This window comes from Primulina eburnea, chromosome 16 (genome assembly GCF_022965805.1).
Source record: "Primulina eburnea isolate SZY01 chromosome 16, ASM2296580v1, whole genome shotgun sequence".
Lineage (NCBI taxonomy): Eukaryota > Viridiplantae > Streptophyta > Magnoliopsida > Lamiales > Gesneriaceae > Primulina > Primulina eburnea.
Genome location: NC_133116.1, coordinates 8,180,123 through 8,197,761, shown reverse-complemented (window position 1 = coordinate 8,197,761; position 17,639 = coordinate 8,180,123). Strand labels below are relative to the sequence as shown.

General features: G+C 42.8%; 1 protein-coding gene across 1 annotated transcript; it reads right to left on the bottom strand.

Annotated features, from left to right (window-relative positions):
- Positions 1-16,148: 16,148 nt before the first annotated feature.
- On the bottom strand, positions 16,149-17,639 carry LOC140816812 (AP2/ERF and B3 domain-containing transcription factor RAV1-like). Its single transcript, XM_073176278.1, has one exon. The coding sequence runs from the start codon at positions 17,518-17,520 to the stop codon at positions 16,429-16,431; it is 1,092 nt and encodes a 363-aa protein (XP_073032379.1). The 5' UTR covers positions 17,521-17,639; the 3' UTR covers positions 16,149-16,428.

Genomic DNA, 17,639 nt, shown 5'->3' with positions numbered 1-17,639 from the left:
AATCAATAACAATCTGATCAATCTGGATTTAATTCAAATCAACGGTATCACAGTATAATTTCAATATCCCCGTCAATACCAATTCAACAGATAATAGTTACAATCCATAACCCATATCCAATACAATCCGTAATCCCGTCACAATTCAAATTTGTCCGGTATAAATCAATATACTCCAGAAAAATCATAACAATTCCATAATCGATCTGTTTCTTAATCTGACTTTGATTCTACGATTTCTAACATATCAAGAACATCATATATGAATCCTATTCAATTCTGACAATATCATACTTTCAAAACATGTCAAAACGTAGCAAAACTTACATCAAGTTGTAGCCTACGTGTAGTGACCCGTTCTAGAATCACCTACTAATCAAGAACTAAGCATGCAATTAACTTAATTAATAACAATCAGAGATAATGACGGAAAAGGTCAACAAATGAAAGTTATACAACCCAATCGAAAATCCAGAACAACTCAAATTAAAATGAAAGTATGCGGTACAACCATATCGAATCAAATGGTACTGAAGATCTAAACCAACCGGTTACTCCACGTCCTCAACATCCTCCTCCTGAGCCATCCAACCTGAGGCCTGCCCCGTGGGAATGGGGTGTCCAAGATAAACAAAACCGAGGACGTGAGCGATAAGAACGCCCAGTACAAAAGCATGAGTATACAAGCCTATATGAAATGCACATGCTATGATATGATACCAGGGTAGTCAAGAAACAGGAGTCACAAAAGATCTCAATATGCTCAGTCTAGAGGCGCCAAGTGGATAGTGCCGCGCGGTACTCCTCTGGGTCACTGCATCCACTACAAGATCAGACGTGGACCTAAAATGTCCCGGATCACCGAAGCCCTCCGGACCCGTCGGCCACTGTGTACTCTCGGTGTCCATGCGTCCACAAGACAGGGCTGAGCGGCCCCACAAGATATAGCTTATCTCGAAAGAGATACAGCTCAACAATAAAGGCTATCTCGAAAGAGATACGGCTCAAGATGAAATGTAACATGCAGTAATAAACGTGACATAATAGCATGCATCATATGACATATATCAATGCACCAAAATAATCATGCAACACATATAAGAATGTATACTCGACCAGGATATCTCGGATAGTACTTTCGTACCTCAAACCAGCAGATCCTAACAATCCGCCCTAGAATCAAGTCTGCGTCCGCAGCCCACTGATGTCGCTATCTCCCAACTAGAGCACAGCTCCGCTACAAAACCAGTAGCTCCCGGCTAGTGCCTGAACCTCGGGAAAAGACTAGAAACCAATCGGAAACGACTAAAATGCTCTGGAACGCTCGGACTTGGCGAGTAAGAAGTGAAGCCTCGCGCCTCTATTTATAGCCAACGTTCGGACGATCCGATCCACTTCGGAAGCTCCGATCCGGTACACTTCGGACGATCCGAACCCTGCATGTCTTCTACGTGTCCAGCCACCTGGCTCGGACGATCCTAATCCTGCATGTATTCCACGGTTCCATCCACCTGTCTCGGACGATCCGAATCCTGATCGGACGATCCGAACCCTGATCGGACGATCCGAACCCTGTTCGGTCCTTCCGATCCCACCGAAATATAATTAATCCAATAATTAACTCAAATTAGGCATCGGGATACTACATTCTCCCCCCCTAAAAAGGATTTCGTCCACGAAATCGTGTCTGAAGAATGACAATTCTGAACAACAATACATTCATCTTAAGAATGAAGTACAACCGAAAGTACAACTGAAATTACAATCATAACTGAAAATACTACAACTAGAACAATTCTGGATGCTCTGACCGCATACGACTCTCTAGTTCCCAAGTGGCTTCTTCAGTACCTCGGCGCTGCCACTGCACTAAGACAAGAGGAATGATCTTATTCCGCAACACCTTGTCTTTGCGATCTAGAATCCGAACTGGTTGTTCCACGTAAGACAAATCCGAATCAAGTTGAACTTCAGAAGGATGTAAGATGTGAGACTCATCTGCTACATATCGTCTCAACAAAGATACGTGGAACACATCATGAATACTTGATAGGTACGGCGGCAATGCAAGTCTGTAAGCCAAATCTCCCACACTCTCCAATATTTCAAATGGACCAATAAATCTCGGAGACAGCTTACCCTTGAGACCAAATCTCAAAATCCTGCGAAAAGGCGAAACTCGGAGAAACACTTTCTCACCTGGCTGAAAATGAAGAGGTCGACGCTTGGTGTTCGCATAACTAGCCTGTCGATCCTGAGCAATCTTAATCCGCTTCTTGATTACTGCAACCTTATCAATAGCCTGTTGGACTAACTCCGGTCCCTCAACATGTCGTTCCCCAACTTCATCCCAGAATAATGGAGTACGACAACGTCGCCCATACAACGCCTCAAATGGTGCCATACCAATACTACGATGATAGCTGTTGTTGTACGCGAACTCAATCAAAGGCAAATGATCCTGCCAAGCGGATCCGAAATCCATAACACAAGCTCGCAACATATCCTCAAGTGTACGGATAGTCCTTTCTGTTTGACCGTCGGTCTCTGGATGATAAGCCGTACTCAAACTTAGTGAAGTACCCAAAGCTGACTGGAAACTACCCCAAAATCGTGAGGTAAAATGAGGATCTCTGTCACTAACAATACTGACTGGCACTCCATGCAAACGTAAAATCTCTTGAATATACAATCGAGCCATACGATCGAAAGTGAAATCACGGTTATATGGCAGAAAATGAGCAGACTTGGTGAGTCGATCCACCACTACCCAAATAGCATCACTGTTCCTCGAAGACAATGGCAAGTGAGTAATGAAGTCAATCGCGATATGCTCCCACTTCCATTCAGGAATAGGTAAGTTCAACAATAATCCTCCCGGTCGACGGTGCTCTGCCTTAACCTGCTGACAAACTAGACACTTGGAGACAAACTGATAAATGCTGCGCTTCATCCTTTTCCACCAAAATCGTGTCCTCAAATCTTTATACATCTTGTTGCTTCCCGGATGAATACTCAGCTTGCTTCGATGAGCCTGAGACAAGATCTCTTCCCTCAAAGTATCATCCTCTGGTACTACAACCCGATTAGACAAACACAGAAGACCATTAGACTGATAATGGAAATTACTATCTCCACCAACCAACCGAGCTAATCTCTGAGTCTTGAGATCAGACATCTGAGCATCTCGAATCCGAGTGAACAAAGTTGGCTCAGATAAAATGGTAGCAACACGAATGCTCTCCATACCTTTCCGATGTTTGAACTTAAACCCCAACGAACAACAATCCTGGACAGTACTAGACATAGCACTGGTCTGAAGTTCAGAGGCTCTCACCTTGCGACTAAGAGCATCGGCTGTGAGATTCGCAGAACCTGGATGGTACTTGATCACACAGTCATAATCTTTAAGTAGATCCATCCAACGACGTTGTCTCATGTTCAACTCAGCCTGAGTGAATAGATACTTCAGACTCTTATGATCAGTAAAGATTTCAAACTGAACACCGTACAAATAATGACGCCAGATCTTTAGCGCAAACACAATAGCAGCTAATTCTAGATCATGAATAGGGTACTTCTCCTCGTGAGATTTTAACTGCCTGGAAGCGTAAGCGATCACATGACCATTCTGCGTCAACACACACCCTAAGTCTTGAAAAGAGGCATCGGTGTAAACACTGAAACCATCAGATCCTGACGGTAACGCCAAAACAGGTGCAGAAGTCAGAAGTCGACGAAGCTCTCTGAAACTATCTTCGCACTCAGATGACCACTCAAATGGAACATCCTTCCGAGTAAGTTGCGTCAATGGTCTAGCTATCTGAGAGAAATTCACGATGAAGCGACGATAATACCCTGCCAGACCTAGAAAACTACGAATCTCGGCCACTGTCGTCGGACGTGACCAATTCAGCACTGCCTCAATCTTGCTAGGATCCACAGAAACTCCTTCCTTGGAAATCACATGACCAAGGAATACTACACGATTAATCCAGAACTCGTACTTACTCAGCTTAGCATACAATTGCTTCTCGCGAAGAATCTGCAACACAATCCTCAAGTGATGGATATGCTCTTCCACACTGTGAGAATAAATCAAGATATCGTCGATGAAAACCACAAAAAACTGATCTAGAAAATCCCGAAAGACACGGTTCATTAGATCCATGAACACCGCTGGCGCATTTGTCAATCCGAATGGCATAACTAGAAATTCGTAATGCCCATATCGAGTACGAAATGCAGTCTTGGAAATATCATCATCTTTGACTCTCATCTGATGATAACCCGATCGCAAGTCAATCTTGGAGTAAACAGAGGTACCCTGAAGCTGATCGAACAAGTCATCAATACGAGGTAATGGATACTTGTTTTTGATCGTCACACGATTCAGCTGGCGGTAATCAATACACAATCGCATCGATCCATCCTTTTTCTTGACAAACAAGACTGGAGCTCCCCAAGGTGAGACACTCGGGCGAATATAACCTTTATCAAGAAGATCCTGCAATTGCTGCTTCAATTCTCTCATCTCTGATGGAGCAAGACGATAGGGGGCACGAGAAATCGGTGTAGTCCCTGGCATTAACTCGATGCCAAATTCCACCTCTCTAATCGGAGGAAAACCAGGAATCTCATCTGGAAAAACATCAGGAAACTCACAAACCACTGGAATATCATCTATACCAACACTACCTGTGGACGAATCAATCGCATAGATGAGGTAGCCTTCCCCGCCCGACTCTAAAGCACGACATGCTTTCAGAGCAGATACCACTGGCATCGGAGGTCGCGCTCCCTCACCATAGAAAAACCAACTAGAGCTCTCAGTCGTACGAAACTGAACAAGCTTCTGGTAACAATCCACAGTAGCTCGGTAGGTAGTCAATAGATCTATACCCAAAATACAATCAAAATCTTCCATCTCTAGGATCATAAGATTTGCAATCAATTCGTTACCCTCAAAATCTAAGGGACAACCCATCACTAGACGCTTTGCTAACACCGAATGACCCATCGGAGTAGAAACGGAAAGAATGACGTCTAGAGAAACATACGGTAACTTATGACGCTTAACAAATCGTGCAGAAATGAATGAATGTGATGCTCCGGTATCAATAAGAACAAAAGCAGGAATACCACATAAACAAAAAGTACCTGCTATAACTCTCCCTGTCTCATCTGCAGCCTGATCCTGGTTCAGCGCAAATACCTGACCTTGGGCACGAGGTCGAAGATTTGAACTACCCATTGCCTGACCCTGCATCCTCTGCTGAACAGTCGTCTGAGATCCGGAACCAGATCCTGCTCCACCTCGCAACTGAGGACAATTCTTCTTAAGATGACCCATCTCTCCGCACTGAAAACAAGCTCCTGCGGCTGATCGGCACTGCTCCGATGGATGGTTCTTCCCACAATGCACACAAGAAACCTTCTTCTTACCAAAGCGAAAAACACCGCTAGACCGTGATCCAGATCCAGAAGAAGAAGAACCAGATTTCTTGAAAGACTGAGATCGAGGGCTCAAAGTACTCGGAGATCTAGAAGAAAGAATAGACCTACCACGCTGGAGACTGATCTCTGCCTGGCGACACCGGTTCACTAACCCATCATAAGAAGTAGGATTATCGCAGACAGTGACTCGATCAAAAATCTCCTGGTTAAGACCCTGAAGAAAATGGTCATACTTGGCCTCAGAACTGCCACTGATATGAGGAGCAAAGGGTAACAACTCGAAGAACTTCTGCTGATATTCATCAACAGACATACTACCCTGCTTAAGATTCAGAAGTTCAATCGTCTTTGCCTGACGAAGGGCTGGAGGAAAATATAGCTGCATGAAAGCTGCACGGAAATCGGCCCAAGTCACCCTACCCTGAGACTGGACTATCGGCGCAGAAGTCGATCGCCACCACTTACGCGCACGGCCCTCGAGAAGAAAACTAAGGGTCTCCATCTGCTGCTCTTCGGTGCACTGGAATGCACGGAAACAACTCTCCGTGCGCTCTAACCAATCCTCAGCATCATCGGGAGTCTCACCACCGACTAAAGGCTTAGGCCCCATCTGAATGAAACGGTGCATCTCAAAACGCCTAGGGCCATCCCGACGATGACGATGTTCACGATGACGCCTACGATCGTCCTGGTCACCCCAACGACCTACACTCCCCTGACTACTCTCATCACCAAAGTGGTCAGCCATCGCTACAAGATAGAATGGGAAAAATGGTAAAATGGTCAACGAAAATCCCAAAACAGAATCTATATCCCAAAATCATATGCATGCTCTGATACCATAAATGTAGTGACCCGTTCTAGAATCACCTACTAATCAAGAACTAAGCATGCAATTAACTTAATTAATAACAATCAGAGATAATGACGGAAAAGGTCAACAAATGAAAGTTATACAACCCAATCGAAAATCCAGAACAACTCAAATTAAAATGAAAGTATGCGGTACAACCATATCGAATCAAATGGTACTGAAGATCTAAACCAACCGGTTACTCCACGTCCTCAACATCCTCCTCCTGAGCCATCCAACCTGAGGCCTGCCCCGTGGGAATGGGGTGTCCAAGATAAACAAAACCGAGGACGTGAGCGATAAGAACGCCCAGTACAAAAGCATGAGTATACAAGCCTATATGAAATGCACATGCTATGATATGATACCAGGGTAGTCAAGAAACAGGAGTCACAAAAGATCTCAATATGCTCAGTCTAGAGGCGCCAAGTGGATAGTGCCGCGCGGTACTCCTCTGGGTCACTGCATCCACTACAAGATCAGACGTGGACCTAAAATGTCCCGGATCACCGAAGCCCTCCGGACCCGTCGGCCACTGTGTACTCTCGGTGTCCATGCGTCCACAAGACAGGGCTGAGCGGCCCCACAAGATATAGCTTATCTCGAAAGAGATACAGCTCAACAATAAAGGCTATCTCGAAAGAGATACGGCTCAAGATGAAATGTAACATGCAGTAATAAACGTGACATAATAGCATGCATCATATGACATATATCAATGCACCAAAATAATCATGCAACACATATAAGAATGTATACTCGACCAGGATATCTCGGATAGTACTTTCGTACCTCAAACCAGCAGATCCTAACAATCCGCCCTAGAATCAAGTCTGCGTCCGCAGCCCACTGATGTCGCTATCTCCCAACTAGAGCACAGCTCCGCTACAAAACCAGTAGCTCCCGGCTAGTGCCTGAACCTCGGGAAAAGACTAGAAACCAATCGGAAACGACTAAAATGCTCTGGAACGCTCGGACTTGGCGAGTAAGAAGTGAAGCCTCGCGCCTCTATTTATAGCCAACGTTCGGACGATCCGATCCACTTCGGAAGCTCCGATCCGGTACACTTCGGACGATCCGAACCCTGCATGTCTTCTACGTGTCCAGCCACCTGGCTCGGACGATCCGAATCCTGCATGTCTTCCACGGTTCCATCCACCTGTCTCGGACGATCCGAATCCTGATCGGACGATCCGAACCCTGATCGGACGATCCAAACCCTGTTCGGTCCTTCCGATCCCACCGAAATATAATTAATCCAATAATTAACTCAAATTAGGCATCGAGATACTACACTACGTCGATAGGATCACAGTACTGAAGCCAGATTCAAAATCGGACGGACGGATTGAAATATAAAGGCGTAAGGATTTTCTTAACCCTCCCTCGACCCTTTTCTCTCGTTTCTGAAGGATTAAGTTGCTTGTATACATATATATATATATCAAGTTTGCATGTAAAGCGACGTGGTTTGTTCTTCTTGACTTTCGGTCGGCGCTCGGGCGGTAAGAAAATACCGCTCGAGCGCGGCACTCTCTGTCCAAGAATTCTCCGAATGCACTTTGGCGCTCGGGCGGTTAAATATTACTGCTCGGGCGCCATACTTTCTGCCCAAATGCCTACCTTGTTGAACATTGGCGCTCGGGCGGTCATTTTCTACCGCTCGGGCGCCAATTGTTCTGTCCAAAAATGCACCCTTCATATGATTTGGCCAATCTGGTCTCGTAATAGCCCGGTTCTAATTATATCTATTCATAATCAATAATCATCTCATATTACGATAATTAATTTCTCGGGCATTACATTTCTCCCCCCCTAAGATACGATTTCGTCCTCGAAATCACATGTAGTCAAATCATATCATTTAAGAGAGAATGTAAATAAAGTCACACAAACATTTACATCAGTAAAACAATGCTGGGAATCTTGTCTCATATCAGACTCAGTCTCCCAAGTGGCTTCTTCCACGCCATGACGAGTCCATTGAACTTTCACCAACGGAATCATTTTTGTTCTGAGCTGTTTTTCTTTACGATCGATAATCCGGATCGGTTTCTCGACATAACTCAATGTCTTATCCAGCTCAGTCTCGTCTGGTTGAATAACATGTGAATCATCAGGGAGATATTTCCGCAGCATCGATACATGAAAAATATCATGTATTCCAGATAATGAAGGCGGCAAGGCAAGTCGATAGGCCCGATCTCCTATCTTTTCGAGAATCTCATAAGGACCTACGTATCGTGGAGACAATTTCCCTTTCTTGCCAAATCTGACAATACCTCTGAAAGGAGAAATCTTTAGGAATACTCGGTCTCCTACCTCGAATACCAACGGTCGTCGTCTGAGGTTGGCATATTTGGCTTGTCGGTCCTGAGCTGCCTTCATTTTCTTCTGAATCAATTTCACTTTCTCGGTCATATCTCTGATCATATCAGATCTTGTCTCAGGAACTTCAGAGATATCATCCCAATACAATAGGGATCTGCATTTCTTTCCGTACAATGCTTCGAATGGAGCCATCTCAATACTCGTCTGATAGCTATTGTTGTACGAAAACTCGCAAAGAGGCAATGCATCTTGCCAGTTAGTACTAAAATCAAGTACTACAGCTCTCAGCATATCTTCCAAAGTCTGAATCGTCCGTTCTGACTGTCCGTCAGTTTGTGGATGATATGCGGTACTCAGATGTAACTTCGTACCGAGAGCTTGCTGCAAACTCTGCCAGAAGTGCGAAGTAAACCGAGGATCACGGTCTGAAACAATGAAGTTCGGCACTCCGTGCAGTCTCATCACTTCTCGAACATAAATATCGGCCATCTGATCATATCTGTAAGTCATTTTGTATGGAATAAAACATGCTGATTTGGTCAATCGATCAATCACGACCCAAATCGCATCACAACCTCGGGAGGATCTCGGTAATTGCGTCACAAAGTCCATGGAAATGTGATCCCATTTCCATTCAGGAATGGACAAACTCCGCAACAATCCTCCTGGTTTCTTTCTTTCAGCTTTCACCTGTTGGCAATTCAGACACTTGGCTACAAATTTAGTCACATCAGATTTCATTTGTTTCCACCAATACTGTGTCTTTAAATTGTTATACATTTTCCTGCCACCAGGATGAATGCTAAAACGGCTGTTGTGTGCTTCTGACAGTATTCGCTGTCTCAAATCTGAAACATTTGGCACAACAAGACGATTATTCACATACAAAACACCATTTCGAACCTGGTATTCCGATCGATGTCCCGCTCTGACCATAGCAATCGAATTCTGTATGTTCTGATCAACCTTCTGTGCCCCTTTGATTCTCAATATCAATGCCGGTTCTGCTCGAATCGCACATAATTTCAGAGGCTGACAATCTGTTTCAAAAACTAATCCAGACAAACAGCAGTCTTCTATCAAATTCGATACACCTATTGTCGATAAGGATAGTGCACATACCTTTCGACTCAGCGCATCTGCTGCTGCATTGGACTTCCCTAGATAGTATTTGATTTCACAATCAAAGTCTTTCAGTAAATCCAGCCATCTCCGCTGTCTCATATTCAGCTTTGATTGCGAAAACAGATATTTTAAGCTTTTATGATCAGAATAGATTTCGAATTTCTCACCGTAGAGGTAATGTCGCCATATTTTCAAAGCAAAGACAATGACTACCAATTCAATATCATGGATTGGGTAACGAGATTCATGGGGTTTCAGCTGTCTCGAGGCATAAGCAATCACATGCCCCCGCTGCATCAAAACACAACCTAATCCGCGATGAGATGCATCACAATAAACAACAAAATCACCAGTACCTGAAGGAATCGTCAACACAGGCGCACTGGTTAATCTCTTCTTTAATTCGAGAAAACTGGTCTCACATTCCTCAGACCAGACAAATGGAACGTTTTTCTGAGTCAACTGTGTAATCGGTTTGGCAATACTCGAAAAATCTTTAATGAATCGGCGATAATATCTTGCCAAACCCATGAAACTGCGAATCTCCGGCACAGATGTAGGTCTCGGCCAACTAATCACGGCTTCAACCTTACTAGGATCAACTGATATACCGTCTCCCGATATAATGTGACCCAAAAACACAACCTGTTTCAGCCAAAACTCGCATTTCGACAATTTAGCATACAGTTTCTCTGTCCTCAAAATGCTCAACACAGTCCTCAGATGATTAGCATGCTCAATCATATTCTTTGAATAAATCAATATATCATCAATGAATATGATAACAAAATCATCCAAATATTTCTGAAAGACGCGGTTCATCAATCCCATAAATACCGCCGGTGCATTCGTCAAATCAAAAGGCATGACAATAAACTCATAGTATCCATACCTGGTTCTGAATGCAGTCTTTGAGATATCAGAGTCCCTGACTCTCAGTTGATGGTATCCAGATCTCAGATCGATCTTGGAATATACAGATGGACCCTGCAACTGATCAAACAAATCATCAATACGAGGCAATGGATATTTATTATTTACCGTCGACTTATTCAGTTGCCGGTAGTCGATACAAAGTCTCATCGACCCGTCTTTCTTTCTCACGAACAGTACTGGAGCACCCCAAGGAGACACACTCGGTCTAATGAACCCCTTGGCCAGTAAATCCTCCAACTGTTCTTTCAGTTCTTTCAATTCGATCGGTGCCATCCGGTATGGAGCTCTCGAAATCGGAACTGTTCCTGGCATTAACTCAATGCTGAAGTCTATCTCTCGAATCGGAGGCAATCCAGGAATCTCATCTGGAAAGACATCAGCAAATTCACACACCACTGGAAAATCCGTCAATGATAGGCTCGATTTCAGTAAATCAACTGAATATACCAGGAATCCATCCGCTCCCTTCTGCAATAATCGAGTCATATTCATTGCAGATATCAAAGGAATTCTAGCACGAGAACCCTTACCATAAAATTTCCACTCCTCAGCCATCTCAGATCTGAATCGAACTATCTTGTGGAAACAATCGACTGTAGCTCGGTACTTGGTCAACATATCGATACCGACAATACAATCAAAATCAGATAAACCAAGCACAATACAGTCTAACTCAATCGTATGCCCATTGTACTGCAGTATACACGATTTAACAGATTTCACTGACATCAACCCTGTCCCTAACGAAGAAGAGACAGACACTACCGCAGACAATGACTCAATAGGTAACGCATGACTCAATGAAAATCTCTCAGAAATAAAAGTATGCGATGCACCAGTGTCAATCAGCACATATGCAGGATAACCAGAAATAAAACAGTTACCTGCCACGACATCATCAGGTGCATCATGTGCTTGCTCCTCAGTCAAAGCGAATAGTCGGGCCTGCTGTCGAGGAGGCTGGCTCGCTATCTGGCTCCCTCCCGGCCTCTGCTGTGACTGAGTAGACGGTGCTGGCTGAAAGGAATGAATGACAGAAGATCGTCTTCCTGTCTGAGCTGCTGATCCAGACGACTCAGCAGCCTGGGATCCCTGAGCACCTCGCTGTGGACACACTCGGGCAAAGTGTCCATGCTGCTTACAAATGCGGCAGTTGCCGAACACCCCTCGGCACTGCTCGGTGGAATGCTTCCCTCCACAAGTGCTACAGTAGGGTCCTGTGTAACTCTGGCCCTGACCAGTCTGTCTAGCGCCACTCGAACTGGATGAACTACTTTCAGCTTTTTTAAATTTCTTCCCCTTAGCTTTCAGGAAGTCTTTCTTCCCACTAACACTGCCGTTCTCAAATCGGGGAGCTGGTGGAGGCAGTTGTGATCTCGGTGCTGAAGGCACAAACGAAGCCTCTCTCTGTCTCATTAAACCGGTTTCGGCTCCCTTGGCTCGGTTCAAGGCATCGGTGAAACTGTTTGGCCTTCCGGTATTCACGAAGGTAAAAATTTAAGGATTTAGGCCATTTATGAACTGATCCGCAACGGCCTCATCATGTTCAGCCACATGAGGAGCAAATCGGAGCAGAGTAGAGAACTTAGCCACATATTCCTCAATGTTTAACTGGCCCTGTCTCAAGTTGGCGAACTCGGCTCCCTTGTCCTTCCTATATGAAACTGGAAAGAACCGTAGATAAAATTCAGACTTAAACACATTCCAGGTAATGGCCGTATCTCGTTGTTCCAATGCCCGTCTAGTCGTGATCCACCAGTGTTTAGCAACGTCGTACAACTGGTGTCCGATCAGTTTCACCCTCTTTTCCTCCGTATATTCCAACGATTCAAACATCGATTCGATATCGTCCAACCAACTTTAACATTCCACGGAATTCTCCGTACCTTTCAAAGTCGGTGGATGGAATGACTGAAATCTTTTCAGCAATTGCTCCTTTGGAGTAGGGTCACATCCATAGGAGGATTCGATGTATTCCCCTGTTCTGGTATCCTTCTCGGAGGCATATCTGATAATCGAAGAGGTTAGTAATTCCAAATTCCAATTACCAGTTTCAATCCTCCTCGGATCATCTTACAGCTGATCCATTCCGAATAATACACAATACCATATCAAAATCAGATATTCAGGCAAATATGTATTAAAACAGGAATTCATGCTAGCAATCAAAAGCAGGAAAGAAAACCTCAATCTACCCCGCTCACTAGCTCCTAACTCAATCTCAAAGATCTATCGCTCTGATACCACCTGTTGTGGGGACCCGGACGCTAATCAAGTTCTTAATCATCATTGGGACTAATTAATCAATTATAAAACAGGGTCTAAATTTTTTTTTTTTTTAAATGCGGAACGTAGTGACATACAACATATATACATCCCAGTATATAAAATACAATACAATTCCTGTACTGCCTGCATTCAAACTAAACTAAGGTTTAACAACTCATGTCAAGTGTTCCAACCCTATTATACATCAAAATCAAAGTCTGGAATCTCCACTCTAATCACGATCTTTCTTCATCTCCTCAACCCTGAACATGTCCCACCTGTTGTCATGTACACATACAGACAAGACAACAGTCGGATAATTCCGGTGAGAATATAATCCCAGTATAAATCAACGAAACATGCAATCATATAAACAATATAAAGCATGTAATCAGGGAACAGATATATGTATCAAACTCTGAAACATAATCAATCATAGACTGTCGACATATACGTGACTCCACGTTTCAGACTAGACTTAATCCTAGTCTAGGGATCCCGGTTTTCAGACATTGGCATTCCATATCGACCAACAGTAATAGAAAAGACTCCAGTTCTATCCACGTCGATATAGTATCGATCACCAGTAATAGAAGAAGCTCTGTTTCTATCCACATCAGTATAGTATCGATCACCCGTAATAGAAGAAACTCCGATTCTATTCACATCGATATAACATCGATCAACAGTAATAGAAGAAGCTATAAGTCTATCCACATCGATACAATACTGATCACCAGTAATAGAATGAGCTATAATTCTATCCACGTCAATAGCCAATTATCCAGTAGCAAACTATGGCACTTCCGCCAATACAATATCTCATGACATCGTGCAATGTTCCCGTGGTGATCCCACCACTATCAGGCACTTCTGTCATAAGACTACTCGTCTAATACCTGCTATCTATAATCAAGAGAACAAGTATATCAATCAAATCAATGCAATATCAATGCAATAAAGTAAAGTATGTGATTTAGGGAAACTCAAGTCTAACCGACTCAAGTCGATCTCCCAGTACCACATTGACTTATACCTTTCTTTCGTCGGTTTCTGGCTCAGTCGAAATCCTGAACTCAAAGCCTATCTGGCAATAACAATACCGATAATTTCATATCAATATTCTTCCCAAATCAATAACAATCTGATCAATCTGGATTTAATTCAAATCAACGGTATAACGGTATAATTTCAATATCCCCGTCAATACCAATCCAACAGATAATAGTTACAATCCATAACTCATATCCAATACAATCCGTAATCCCGTCACAATTCAAATCTGTCCGGTATAAATCAATATACTCCAGAAAAATCATAACAATTCCATAATCGATCTGTTTCTTAATCTGACTTCGATTCTACGATGTCTAACATATCAAGAACATCATATATGAATCCTATTCAATTCTGACAATATCATACTTTCAAAACATGTCAAAACGTAGCAAAACTTACGTCAAGTTGTAGCCTACGTCGATAGGATCACAGTACTGAAGTCAGATTCAAAATCGGACGGACGGATTGAAATATAAAGGCGTAAGGATTTTCTTAACCCTCCCTCGACCCTTTTCTCTCGTTTCTGAAGGATTAAGTTGCTTGTATACATATATATATATATATCAAGTTTGCATGTAAAGCGACGTGGCTTGTTCTTCTTGACTTTCGGTCGGCGCTCGGGCGGTAAGAAAATACCGCTCGAGCGCGGCACTCTCTGTCCAAGAATTCTCCGAATGCACTTTGGCGCTCGGGCGATTAAATATTACCGCTCGGGCGCCATACTTTCTGCCCAAATGCCTACCTTGTTGAACATTGGCGCTCGGGCGGTCATTTTCTACCGCTCGGGCGCCAATTGTTCTGTCCAAAAATGCACCCTTCATATGATTTGGCCAATATGGTCTCGTAATAGCCCGGTTCTAATTATATCTATTCATAATCAATAATCATCTCAGATTACGATAATTAATTTCTCGGGTATTACAATAATTTTATGTTTAAATTATTTTAATAGAACTCGATCGAGCTCGAGCGCAAACTCAACTCGAGTTTTGATAGAATTATTTACGAGTAACTTGACTCGCTTACACCTTTAATTTTTGATCAAGTGATTAGAATAGATGTATGCTACACTCGAAATATTAATATCGATGGATTCCACAAGTTTCCCGTTGGGTCAACCCTATCCCATGGGAAAAAAATTGTACAAGGAGTATAGCTTAGTCAAATTGAGGGGATAATTCATATATATAATTATGTTGACATTATATTGCAAGTAGTTGGCCGATATTAAAAAAGTGTACTTTATAAGCATGAAACATCGTGTTAATTCAAATTAGAAAATATAAATATACATCCATTGGGATTCTCCCTTATATTTAATTCAAGAAAACCTGAGCTAGGAAACGTAAGCCCTCTAATATTTAGACAAAATTGAATTGAGCTAATAAATTAATGGTAAAAATTTGTGTGAGACGGTCTCACGGGTCTTATTTGTGATACGGATCTCTTATTTGGGTCATTCACGAAAAAATATTACTTTTTGTGCTAAGAGTATTACTTTTTATTGTGAATATGAATAGGGTTGATCCGTATCACAGATTAAGATCCGTGAGACGGTCTCACATGAGACCCACTCTAAATTAATGTAGTTCTGAAAAATATAGAAACTTGAAGAAAGGTCATATATTAAGCACAGGCATTCAGAAATGGCAAAAACTTGTGTGAGACGGTCTCACGGGTATTATTTGTGAGACGGATATCTTATTTGGGTCACCTATTAAAAAGTATCACTTTTTATGCTAAGAGTATTACTTTTTAGTGTGAATATGGGTAAGGTTGACCCGTCTCACAGATTATGATCCATGAGATGGTCTCACATGAGACTCATTCTTCAGAAATTGCATAGATTGGATAACTTGTATCCAAATATTAGATGTACTTGATACAAATCTTTCTAATATGTGTCAGCTCAAAATTAACCATTGATTGTCACATGTCGAATTCAACATATTTAAAGAAACCGGCACACCAATAAAACCCCCCGAAATTATTGTAACAAAAAATATCGTAGAAAATGTTACATCAGACGGTATTGGATAAGAATAGCAAGTACCCAAAGAATTATTTGGTTAACCAACCAATATTTAGTCATATATATTGTATGAGCAGATAAAAAATATTTATCAAAGAAAAAGTTATAATATAATCATCATATATAACACTTTAAAAACTTTGAAAAAAAAAATATGGCAATTTCTTGTGTTTGAAAATTCTACACCTAAATTATCTTGAGCCCTAAGTAGCTTTCCATTTCGTCTTTACAACTGGAACTTTTCTGCAACTTGCAACGATGCCATCTAGCTGCTCCACCATTTCCACCCTTCTCTCCCAATGAATTAAATTAAAAGAACCAAAAAGTACACACTCGATCAACTAATTAAAAACTAAACAATTAATTGTTACAAAGCATCAATAACCTTTTGTTTCTTCCTACATTGTAACCCGACAAGCTCCATTTCTCTAATCCTTCTATAATCAATGGCTGCAGCTGCAGCATTATTCTTACTTGGTGTTTCAAATATGTTCACTCCAAACAACCTAATATTCTGAACTGGCTGATCCCGGTCGGATGCTTCGTCGACTTTTGGATTTAATGTGTTCCTTCGAGATGACCAATCTATATAAAGCTGCTTATCGGGGCCTGTGGATCGTTGAAAGCTAACAATGTCACCGGCCCGGAGATTCTTCTCCTTCACAAATCTGCTCCAGCCCTTGGTCAACACGTAGCTTTGGCTGCTATTCCAGTAGGAATAGCGGAACCTCCACACTTTGCCTCCCATGTCTTCGAAATTCAACAGAACTCCTTTTGAATTGTTGCCATTTTGTAAAGGGAAGTGTTTTTCGGCGTGCTGTTTAGGTATAACAAGCCTGTTGAGTTTACCTACGTCGCTAGGTGTCACTGCCTTTTCGAACAGCTGGTCGCGGGACTTCGCCACCCTCCCGCCGCCGCAGGTGAAGCTGAAGATGCCATTGGTCACGGCCCTCTTCCCGCCTACGTAGATTTTCCGGCCTTGTTCCAGTTCATCATTGTACGTGTGTTTTCTGAGCATGTCCACAATCTCAGCTTTCGAATGAGAATTCAAGAAAGCTGTTTCCACCTCGTCTTCTTCACTCTCCGACAATGGCTTGAAATTCGTTACAGCATCACGGCCACGGAACCGCTGCGCCGCCGTGTCGTAAGCTCTGGCAGCCTCTTCCTCTTCATTGAAAGTACCTAACCACACCCTCTGATGCTTCTCGTAGATTTGCGCACCCCACCTTCCATTAGGTTGAGGGACAACGCCTTTGAATCTTGATGAAGGCAGCTTCCTCGACTCCGCTTCGATGCCGTTTTCAGGGTCGATAACAACGCTAGATCCGCTGCCAACGCGGCAGAGAGACGCGGGAGACTTGGTCAAAGTCTCCGGTAAGGCGGAGGAGGGCGGTAGCGGCGGCGTGGTTGACGCGGAGTCACTCGTTATGCTTTGATCATCAAGAAAGCTTCCATCCATTTTATGTTTTGTAAGAAAAAAAAATAGCAAGGGAAATTGAGATAAACTATGCTTTTGGGCAGAAAGATAAAAAGAAAGACAAGTGAATTATGTTTTTGTTGTGAAGAGGTGTGAATATA

Bases quoted from the DNA above. Each gene is read 5' to 3' on its own strand.
- LOC140816812 (XM_073176278.1), bottom strand. From the start codon at position 17,520: ATGGATGGAAGCTTTCTTGATGATCAAAGCATAACGAGTGACTCCGCG.